This window comes from Pteropus alecto, unplaced genomic scaffold, assembly GCF_000325575.1.
Source record: "Pteropus alecto unplaced genomic scaffold, ASM32557v1 scaffold35, whole genome shotgun sequence".
NCBI classification, from domain to species: Eukaryota; Metazoa; Chordata; class Mammalia; order Chiroptera; family Pteropodidae; genus Pteropus; species Pteropus alecto.
Genome location: NW_006437828.1, coordinates 12,922,351 through 12,934,693, shown reverse-complemented (window position 1 = coordinate 12,934,693; position 12,343 = coordinate 12,922,351). Strand labels below are relative to the sequence as shown.

General features: G+C 41.8%; 1 protein-coding gene across 1 annotated transcript in view; it reads right to left on the bottom strand.

Annotated features, from left to right (window-relative positions):
- CSMD1 (CUB and Sushi multiple domains 1) overlaps nucleotides 1-12,343 on the bottom strand; it is a 1,232,804-nt gene that overhangs the window by 333,059 nt on the left and 887,402 nt on the right. Inside the window, exon 12 of the mRNA XM_015591800.1 lies at nucleotides 4,502-4,589. Within this exon, the coding sequence (XP_015447286.1) occupies nucleotides 4,502-4,589 (88 nt within the window). The remainder of the gene's footprint in view (nucleotides 1-4,501; nucleotides 4,590-12,343) is intronic.

Below are 12,343 nucleotides of genomic sequence, written 5' to 3'. Positions count from 1 at the left end.
TCTAGCAAATATCTAAGTAGCACGCCTCATACGTTCTTTCTCCTTATAACTCCAACAATAATTTTTTTGCCAGATAAAAGGTTATTAAAATATTCATTCCTTTTTAACAATATGTGAGTGAAGAATTTAAAAATATAGATATTTTAACCAAGAAGAGGAGTGTAACAGATTGAGTGCAGAAAGCAGATAGGAAATCCACACACAGAGTTACCACAGTAACCATAACCGAAGGGGGCTTGAGCGGCTGTGCTGACAGAGTGGATTTCAGAGCAAAATATGTTACCAAGAAGGAAGAGGGTCGCTTCGCAGCAAAGGCGTGCATGTGATTTCACACATTTGTGTGTGTAATGACCTCGCTTTAAACCCCATGGAGCGAAAACTGATGAAACTGCACTGAGAAGTAGATCCACGATTGTACACTTCACTGCCTCTCTCTCAATAGCAGATACAATAAGTGGTAAGAAAATCTGTAAGGATGCCGAAGACTGGAACAACTCTATCAACCACTTGACCTGGTTGGCAACGATAGACCCCTCCACCCAACGCTGACAGAATATATGTTCTTGTCCAGCGTCCATGGAATTTCGGCCCAGATAGAGCATGTTCTAGGCCGGAAAACAATTCTCAATAAATTTAAAAGGATTTAAATAATAGAAAGTATGTTCTCTGACCTCAAAATGTCCTATATGATCTCTGAACACAAAAATTCTTCGGAAAGCCCTTAGATATTTGGAAACTAAATAGCACACTTGTAAACAACTCGTGTGAATCAAAGAAGTAATTTGAAGAGAAAATAGAAAGTATTGTGAACTGTCAAAAAGGAAAACATAAAATTAATGAGATGCAGTCAAAGCAGTTTTCGAGTGACATTTATAGCACTGACAACTCACATTAGAAAAAAAAGGACTTAAATTATAGCTTCGATCTTAAGAAATGAAAAAAAAGGGCAGACAAATCCGATCACGATGGGAGAAAGACACTAGTGAGAGACCACAGCAGAAATCAATGGGATGTAAGACAAGAAAAACAAATAGAGAAAAATCAGTGAAAGACAATTTTTTTTTGAGAAGATCAATACATTGACACATCTCTAGTCAGATGGGTCAGGTGAAACAGAAAACACAAATCGCCAACATCAGAAATTAGAACTGTGATATATTGATTTAAATGACAGTAAGGAAATATTATTAATAACATTATGCTGGTAAGTTTGATGAAGTTGAAAAATGAGTTGAAAGATACAGATTATCGAAGCTTTCTCAAGTGGAGACATTAACTTGAGTAGGCCTATAAGCAGAAAATAAGTTCAATTTGTCATTTAAAAACCTTCTCATAATAAAATTTCTCTGACAAATCTCCCAAAACTTTAAGAAATGTGTATTACCAATTCTAGGCAAACTCTTCCAGGACATTCAAGGATAGAAAATATTTTCCAATTAAATTTATGAGACCAATACTATGCTGACAGCAAAACCAGATTAAGTTTACAAGTAAAGTCTATAGGCCAATATCACTTATGAACGTGCATGCAAACAATCTAAAAAAATAGCAAATCAAATCAAACAGTATGTAAAAAGGATAATAAATCATGACCAAATGAATTTTATCCCAGAATGCAAAGTCAGAAAATCAATGTTATTCGTCGTATCAACAAATAAACAAAAAGATCACCTCGATACATGTAGAAAAATTTTTGATAAAATTTTATATCCATTTCTGGTAAAAATTTCCAACAAACTAAAAATAGAAGGGTACTCCCTCAACCTGGTAAAAGGAATCTATGAAAAACAACTAATATTACTCTGAATGATGAAAACCATGTTTCCTACCTAAGATCAGGAATAAGACAAGAATATCTCACCAGTTCTGATCAACCTGGTAATACACGTCTTAGCCAGTGCCTTCAGCGAAGAAAAGAAGTAAAAGATATTCAGATTGGAAATAAAAAATAAAACGGCCTTTATTCACAACAGACAAAATCATCTAGGGAGAAAGTTCTATGAAATATCCAAAAAAGCGACTACATTTAACTTAGCACAGCAATGTGTGTATATGTGGCAGAAATATTTCACACTTATATATTTAATTCTAGAGAAAATTGAATCACTTGAATCATTTTCCCAGCTGTTATATTATCTGATTGCCATGAACTCGGGTCTTATAAACAAAATAGAGACTACCCAGGAACCTAAGAAAGAGAAAGACTGGAAGTCTCATCGGAGATCAGGCACGCCACCTCTTCCTTGACGGGCCACGTGGAGGTCCAGCCTGGCTTTTCCCCAGGTGTCCCAACGCAGCCCTCAGAGCTAGTGCTTACCCTGAAGTCCAGCTCCTTCAGAAGCACGGCCATTATGAGGAGGAAACGAAGTCAAGGGCAGCATGTTCCCCTGCGACAATGATAAGCCTTTCGTCGCTGCTCCGGTACTAAACAGAGACTGGTACCCAGCGTTTCTGAACTCCTTGCTAACTTTCGAGGATGAGGCAGTTCATCTACCTTTCTTTACCAGACGATGCAGTTCGAATCACATGCACCGTCAGATAGGATTTAATTCACTTTCTTTTAAAACAGAGCTCTGCCAAATAGGCTAAAGAAGTTGCTAGATTCCTGGGAAGAATTTCCAGGAGGACAGTACCGATGGACACTTCGCTTCCTACGCAAGAGCATTCGCCAAATACGCGTTGGGCTGCTTGGTGTGCCGGCCGCCATTTTGGTCACTAAGGAGGCAGAGGTGAACGAGTCACTGTCCCGTCTCCTGGAGAAGCTTCGGTTGGTGGAAGAATGATGTGCGAACACGTAGCGAAAATGCATTGGCCCGAACCCTGAATGAGGGATGCGCTGAGGTCCTTGGAAACGAGGCACGTGGACCATTTTTTCTTGGGTGAGGGGAAAATGAAGGAGGCGACTTTAGAGATAAGAAAGGAATATACAGAACAGAACGCTCTATGGGTTACAGCACGAATGTGTACGTCACCTATCTGCTTCGTTTTCAAAAGCAGTAATGTCCCTGAATGCCTTCACTGACGCTGTGCTACACGCTAACTGCAATCGGCATCCTTTTCGTTAACTGACCCGGCACCACTGGACACAACCCTTCCTCGGGGAGCTTCTTTGAGCTGAATGGAGGATGCGAAGATGGACGGGCAGGGGGAGGGGCAGCGGAGGCGGAGCCTGCGAGCTGGTGCCATCCGCGCTCCAGCCAGGCCCTGGGGGCGGACGCAGGTGCATCTCCAGGCAAACGCAGCCTTCTCTCAGCTTCTATCACGCCTTTTCCTGCTCCCGCTGAATCCTTCTGAAAGAGTAAGTCTCCGAAAAGTCACCTGCATAAGAATCTCCATCTCGGGCTCTGCTTCGAAGGAACTTAAATTAAAACACTGACTGTTCCCGAATGTATTACTCGAAGTTTGCGATATTGAAGTTATCGCCATTCCAATTTCCTATTCCTTTCAAAGCACAACAGACACGACCAGCCCGTGAAAAGCACGTCAGTGTCGAGCAGCTCCGAGAACCAGCTTCTACCGTGGTGTACACACTCATGTGTAAACGCACACACGCGTACACACAGACACACGTGCACACACAGAAGGCGAAATGATAGTTTACGTTTGTTTATAATTCTATGGAAATCTGTACCTGTTTCCTTTCTATGTAAAAACAGATCGCTTTACCAACTTCATTCCAGCCCCCCAAGAAAGACAACTTTACTCCCCCTCCTTCCTTTAAAAAATGCCGTCGCTTCTCACGTTTCCCTGAGAAGGGATAAACCTCCCTTCATCCTTCTCGAACGGTATCACTACTTTCTTTCAACTTTCAGTTCACTCTAACAGGCTGAATTCTCTACGCATACATTTTTCCGTTTTTCTCTCAAAAACGGTGAGCGTATAAGGAAGCAAAAACACATGTCTTCCTCCCTTTATTACTTGATTTTGCAGTTTACTCCTAAGACAAGTATCCATCTGGGGTAACGTGGCAAATGTTAAATTTTTGAACTAATTAAAAAAAAATACAAAATCCAAAGAAACAGCACAATTATGATCACAACTGCATTCATGACATAGAAAGCGGGAAGCAGTCTCTAGTTCATCGTGATCCTGGTAAAAGGAGTCAACGTTTTCTGAAATAAATGCATTGACTGCCACTCATGTTCATCGTTGTAAGTTTATTTAAGGACATAATTATGAGGCTATGGTTAAATTTTTATCCCATCTATTTTTCAAAACGTTCACCGAAATGCATTAAAACATGGGAAGTTAAATTAGAAATAAAACCGGGAGACAAATTTTGACCATATACATTTCGAGTTAAATTTTTACCACTGGCTTATACAGTGAGAGGCGTCAAGGCAGCGTGGCTGGACCTCAGCACAGTACGCGTGAGGTTTCTACTAATAATGAAGCTTCATGATAACTGAGAAGTTATATCTTCAACTCAGAAGGACAACAGAGTTAAAAACCACATGCATTAGGGAATAACGTGTTCTTCAATCAGCATGTCGTCTCCCACCTGAAGTCGGCTCCTGCTCGTCTGCCGTTCTCCGGAGTCCCAGGGTCTGGACACATGTCAGAGACCAAGGCGACACCTCCTTGGCTCACTAGAGAGAGAGAAACATTATTATAATTTTACGTAGCTGTTGGGGAAATACCCAGAGAATACATTTACATTAGGCAGATTTAGTTCGTAAATGACTGTAACTTAAAATACGATTTTTAAAAAGAATTCAGAGAGTTTAACTACATTAAAATAAACCTTTATTTTTATTCCTAAAGAGACTCCTTATTCGGTGAAAAGATATCAACGTTTTTGGGGTTCGAAGCTTAATTCTATTGAAGAGGTTGAAATTTAATTAAAAAATCAAAACAAAACAAAACTCAAGCATTTGCTCAACATGATAAACCTCACGACAGGTCACACTTAACGGCACAACGCAAAGGGCAGTGTGGCAGAACGCCTACGTTTATACCGAAGGAAGTCTCCTTCGTCCCGCACGGATGAAACAGAGATGTTCACTATCTATCCAGACCTAGACAGCAGCTAGTTTCAATACAATCATCTATTATACTTCACACATCGAGCACATTCGATGCTGAACTCAAAGAGCTGTACTTTTCGTGCATAAAAGTGATTTCTCTCCCGAATCAGTGCCCCTGAGAGCCTTTCCTCTTGGTGGGATTTTGTACAGTCACAGAATAGTTTTCAAAGGAATCATCGGCTTACTAGACAAAGTGGCTGCCACTCCAACACCCATGCTGCCCTATCGAATCTGTCTACGCCATCTGAAGCCGGAGTGAAAGCGAGCCGGTCTCTATCAGCTCTCGGGATGCACTCCTACAGACCTGCCCTCATGGCACGGGATTGGCTCACAAGTCGAGCGCTGAGCAACCTTCTGGAAAGAGAAATGGAGTTGGCTTTTCTCAGTATCACTTAAAAATAACCGAGTACGCTGGGAGTGACATCAGCAAGATGGCAGACGAGGAAGCTCCGGGCCCTAGTGTGCCCACGGAAACATCGGATAAACAACCACAGACTAAAATAACCATTCGAAGATCCACAGCAACCCAGCACATGCCCGGGAAAATAAAAGCCACACTCGCCGTGCTAGAAAACTTGATGGAATTTTACTTGTCCTTGTCCCGCACCTTCCCTGACATGGCACAGTGCGGTTAAGAGGAAGTAGCACTTCCGGTTCCCTCCCTGAGGACGGAGCTGCCAAGAGGAGCTCGTCCGCAAAGCCCTGGGCTGTCTGTGAGCAGCTGGAGGGACTGGTGTCTGTCTCGCCGGACTGGGAGCTCAGATGGGGACTGTCAGGGGATGCCATGGGAGATGATGGTGGACATGGCTGCCCTTAAAAACTGCACAGGGACCGTAGCCATGTGGGTACCTGGGAGCAAGAAATCACAGGCAGACGAATGCGACAAAGCACCTAAGACCCTGAGAAGAAACTGGGGTGAGGGTCTTTGGGAAATTATTTTAGAGCAGCATGCGGGCAGAGGGGTGGTGGGGAGGGGCGGCGCGGTGATTGCACGCAGAGACCCAGACAGGACGCACGCCCAGGAAAGATCTGGGATCTTAAGGCATCATTTTAGGCTGCCGTCTAGGCCCAGTGGCCCACTAGTTAGCAAAGCTCTTCTATGTCACTATGCAGACTGGGAGAGGTAGCTGTCTTTTTTTTTTTTTTTTTATGCGCAATTGTTGACAAATATCACAAGGCATACAAAGAAAGAGGAAAACATGGCCTATTCAAAGAACAAATTAATCTTTAGTCTCTGAAGAAACACATGCACTGGACCTACTAGACAAAGATTGTAAACAACTGTCTTAACTATAAATTTGAGTAAACAAGAGCAGAATACTTTTGAAATTTGAGGAAAGATATAGATATACAAATCCAAAAGCCTCGACAAATTCCAAGTTGGGTGAACTCAGAGAGACCCACAATAAGACACATATTAAATTGTCACAAGACAAACACAGGATCTTGAAGGCAGAAGGAGAAAAGCAGCTCGGGAACCCCAATAAAACGATCAGCGGATTTCTCAGTAAAAGCCTTTTACCAGAAGACAGTGGTTAATACATTCAAGTGCTAAATGAGGAGCTGTCGACTGAGAATTCAAGATGAGAGAAACATTAAGACAGCATCAGACAAGCAAAAGCTAAGAAAGTTAATTATTGCTACACCTGGCCCGAAAGAAACGCTAAAGGGAATTCTTCGCGTTGAAATACAAGGGCACTAGCTAATAACTTAAAGCCATATGAAAATACGTTTTCTGGTTAACTAAATACAAGGAGTATATCATATTAAATTATATTAAATAACACTATTGTGAAAATTACATTAATGATATTCTATATTATATAAAATTATATATGTGATTATATTAAATAACGCTATTGTGAAAATTTGATTTACAACTCCACATTTTTATGTTTTGCAGGCTTTAAAGACAAATGCATAAAACAGGTACATGACGCGTAGAGATGTGGCTTGCGATGCCGAGAGCATAAAGCGTAACGGAGTAGGGCTTTTTGTATGTGATTGAAGTTAACTAGGTATCAATTTAAGCTAGACTGTTATGACTATGATATTATGTGCTATTTCCACAGCAACTACAAAGAAAATACCTATAGAGGGAAAATGAGAAGAGCATCCCAAGGCATCACTACAAAAAAATCAAACACACACAAAGGAAGATACATTAATGGTGGACGCGAGGAACGAAAAGCTGTAAGACATAAAAAACAAATAAAATGCTGAAAATGACCTAAAAGTGCTTGATCATTAATTTCTTCGAACGTAAGTGGAATCTATTCTCTGAATAGGCCAAGTTTTGTTTCTCCAAAACTCATGCATTGAAGTCCTAACCTCAATACCCCAGAACGTGGCTGCGTTTGGAGACGGGATCTTTGAAGAAGCAATTAAATTAAAATGAGGTCATTCTGATGGGTCCTAATCCAAATGACTGGTGTCCTTATGAGGAGAGGTGATCAGGACAGAGACTCGCCCACGCGGAAGATCACGTGAAGACACAGGGGAATAAATTTCTGTTGTTTAAATCTCCCCAGCTGTGGTAGTTTGTAGCAGCACCGGCAGACTAACACACTCCCCAGTCAAAAGACACAGACTGGCAGAAGGAATTTTTAAAAAAAGAATACAGCTCTATGCACAACTGTCTGCCATCTACGAGAGAATCCCTTTAGATCCAAGGACACAAAGAAGTTGAAAGTGAAGAGTAGCCCAGTCCGCGAGCTGGACAGTGGAAAGGTGACTGCCAGAAGCCGGGGAGAAAGGCCTGGAGAATTATCGTGTACAGACATAGAATTTCAGTAGGGCAAGACGGAACTATTCTGGACATGGACGGTGCTGCTCTATTCAGGACAGTGTGAATATGCCTAACGCCATACGCATAGAGAGACGGAACAGTCACTTCCATGTTACACGTACTGGACCACTGGGTGTGAACATTCCGACACGCCGTAGATCTGTACCTCACCAGCAAACCAACTTCCATCAATCTGACAGTTCTACGCTTTCGCCGCCGCCCCCCCATGGGTCACCGTTTGTGCCACATGCGAGGGCAGGGCTCCCGATGAGCAGGCTGTGGTCCACTAGTACGTCTCTAAACCGCTCTCCCAGATTCTACTTTTAATTAGTTAATCCCAATGCGGAATATTACTTCCACCATTTTTTTCTGCCATCATCAGTCAGATGGCTTCTATATTTCTTCAGCAAAATGTTCACTGCCGTGTCAAACGGAGACAGTTTCGTCGAGGGGAGTGGCCGTCACCGTGAGCCAGACGTAGTCGGCTAGAGGGTGCCTCCTCGTTCGCTTACACAGGGCCACACCGGTCTGAGACACAACGCGGAGGCCGAAGCTGGCCCAGCATTGTTCCCCCTTCTCTGTTCTTCAAACAATTTTTAAATAAAAGAGAAAACTGAAGGCACCCATCCGAGATCCATTCTGGATCTTTTTGAAGATGACAAGGTCTCTTATTTATTAAAGACAGTGTGCTTGTGGAGCTTCTGTGATCACACAGGATGAATCAGCCAAGCCTGAATGCCTGACAGGTGGTAGGACAGAACAGAGAAGTGATGAGCGACGAAATGCAAAATCCGGCTGATTTTCTGAAACAGAAACAGGCTTTTATGGGCTAACGGCAGGAAAAACATGGCGATGAACATGGACAAGTCAACAACGAGCTCCATAAACCCAACGATCTATTTCGTCGGCATCATGAGCCATTAATTTCTCTGAAAACTGATGCTTTAAGCTGGACAGAGTCACAGAGGACGGTCTGCTTTATGCAGGGTTCCCAGTGCCTCAGACAGACGCTTCCAAAAGACAGGAAATACTGATTTTAATATCATTTAACTCTAATTTGGTTGAATTATAGCTCTTGAAATTTCAGAAGACACATGCCAATGATATTCATAAATATGTTAAACTTCAGTCAAAACCTTGGAGATAAAAATCTAAACTGGAAATAATCAACGGGTAGATTCATTAAGCAAGAAGTAAAATCACGTGAGTGGATGAACAGATACAAATTAGTTGTAAAAGTCTTTGGGTGAACTTTCATTTAAATGTGTACATTATAGTAATGCATACATATTAAAAGACTTTTTCAAAGCATGTCAGTTCTCAGCATCTCATCAGAGCCTTGTGGGGTCTCTATGAGGTATATAAGGCACTATGGAATATGCTTCTCCCATCAAATGATCCTCCTGGAGGACATGTCTTGTGACTGCTAATTAAAATTCAACATGAAGTTCTCTGGAGCAAACTCTACAGCTAGACTCACGCTACAGCCAAGGAAGAGACTAATGCAGAGGAAGCATCAACAACCACAGAACTGCAAATGTGTTTTCTCTTCCTGATGATTTTCCTAATAACATTTCTCTTCTCCAGCTTACTTTATTGTACAAACAGGATACGACGCACATAACGAAGTATGTTAATCGATGGTTTATGTTATCAATAGAACTTCTGGGCAATAGTGGGTTATTAGTAGTTACGTTTTGGGGGAAGCAAATAATATACGCAAATTTTTGACTGTGTAGGGGGTTGGCACCCCTAAGCCCCCCACATTGCTAAAAGGTCAACTCTAAGATAAAGGAGATTATAGGAAAATAAATTAGTGAAGACAAAAATAAATTAGTGAAGACTATTAGTAAAACAGTCAAATAATTAGAAATGATGACAAAAATAATTAAGATGATGATGTAAAATTAAACAGATAACATTTGCTAAAATGCCAAGTATAATTTACATGTTTTTAAACTAAGCCCATACAACCCTTCCATGAGTCAATATTAAACCCATTTTACAGGAAAGAAACGGAGGCCAGAGGTACCCCAGTTGACTCCAAAATTCCAGGTTCCTTCTACCTTTGCTGCAATGAGCTAATGAGATATTATATATTAAAGGGCTTTGTAAATTAAAGTGGGGCTTTTAAAAACACATTTAATTTCTTAACAATAGTAAAACTTATAATTAAAAAAAACACACACAGCACCAAAAACGGGAGGAAAACGGTGTTTTTGTCTACACTCCCATTCGGACGTAGAGGGAAGCCATGTGGTTCAGACCATGAGGCTTCAGGTCATGTGTCATCTGGTGGCAACTTGCCCTGGCTATTAAATCTTCATGCAAGGTGCCATTTCTTGAGTTAAAATTCAGTTTGTATAGCTTTGGAATAAGCAGCCCAAATTAAGAATCACGTGAATAAACTCACACTTTTTAGTGAAATTGTTCCTGCGATTTATTACAGTATATTTTTTATTGTTGATACATATTGTCTTAGAGACCTAACGGCATGTTTTGGCTGGATCAATTTTGAGAGTAAGTCTAACCGCCTTAAACCTTCACAGAGGCGACACATGTTTTCTGCTGCGTGACAATCAGGAACGTTGTTACACAGACACGTCCTGGTTGAAATCCCTTGGTAGCGACTTCGCTCTGGCAATGACCTTTAGAGGACAGACACCCCACCCTGGGCTTGTGTGTTTGGGGCATTGTAAACGTCAGTCTTTTCTACCATAATCAGTTTCAAATAAGTCAACACTGGCATCTTCCTTCTAGTTCTAACAGACTCAGTATTTATTTACTGAAATGGAAAGCAATATCCAGTTCTTTTCAGACTTGCAAAGAGCTTATGTTAGGTAGTTGGACAGCCATGAGCGACCGCAGAACAAAGGAGCAAGGGCCGGCCCAGAGACTGCCCGGAGACACCCCACGTGCAGTTAAAGGGTCACTCCTGCACCCTGAGAGGCAAAGCACGGGAGGGCCACAAACCGACAGCTGGATTAGCGCAGCCACAGACACTTGCCCGGAAGGTCCTTCCCAACCTGCCCGCAACCTCAGCCTCATTATACTGTCATTATAATATGCCTCTGCCCGGAAGTTCATGAATCTCATTACAACAGACTGAATTCTGGGTAAGCACATGCACCCTAGGCGGGGAGTTATGTAACAGCCAGATGTCAATCACAATGACCTCACGCGCCCATCACCTAGGAACGGCTTTGCACCCACCCATGGCAGCCCTCATATGAGACAGACCCTCCCGCTTCTGCGTGGGTACAGCCCTCTTAGCTGAAAACCTGCTCCGTCCTTCAAGTGTAATTACTTTCCCAATTAGGCAGGGCTGCAGCCTTCCTCAGCGTGGCCCGTCTCCACCTAAAATATCATTTTAAGAAATCTCACGTCTAAATCTCTCTGTGCTGGAATTACTTCTGCATGAGGGACAAGACCCGAGAGTCTCCGATGTTTCTGCGGCAGCCACAGGCCCATCTCAGCAAGAACGCAAGGCACCCGCAGCTCTGCCTCAGCATCCATGACGTCACTCGAAGGCGACTTCAACGGTATTTTCTCGTCGTAGTCATTTCTCTCATTTAGTTGTGACGGGATTATTTTAACTTCACGCAGCATCACATTTCCACATGCATAACAGATTTTTTGGTACTTTTCTGTTTCAACTACCTGAATATTTGAACAATCTCTGTTGTTGGTTTTGATCTCAGAATAGTAAGCAAATATTTACAAGCTTATTGAAATAACCAAAACTCGTTGACATTTGAAAGATAAATTCTTGTTACCTATACAACATTCGGGTTGTAAGTGAACGGTATGACAGAAATACGCGTCAGAGACACGTCACATTGGTCTGCTGTTTCGGGTCTCGGATTACTGGATCTGGATCGACATGAGACAAGCAGCTGGGTTTGCATTACACGCAGCTCTCCTGCGAGAGTCTAGGGCTGAGTTGTCCAAGCATTTAACGTAACCCGATGCAGGACACATTTGACTGCATCTCTGTTTCCCATTACATACTTTAATTTGCTGACTTTCAAACCACGAGTAATTGAATGCTCACTACCATAATTATTACATCTGAATTTTACTGTCTTTTCTTATTTCCAATTCTACTGCCATTAGTTTTAAATCAATCTATATCTTAATTTATATTATCTTTAAAAATATATTTTAGCTTCCAATGCAATAAAATACAATGATGTAATAAATACAGTTTTGAAGAACTCTCAAAAATGTTAATGACTCTCTATTGAACAACAAATAAGGAGCATCTGGCTGGCATTTGAAACCTTCTATCTTTCTAATGAGTTTGCCACCCAAAAAATGCCTTTCAGGATATTGATTAAGCGGGTTATTTTCAAGAAACAAAATATTCAGGAAAAACTGTGACCTTTCCCCTAAGTGCCTAAAATAACGTAGGCTTACCACAGAGGACCTGCTCTGGGAAGCTAGCATCACAGATGACCAGTTTAACATGAACGATCGTGACAGACAGGGAGAGAACCAGCAAGGCCTCTGATACAAGTCCTCCGTG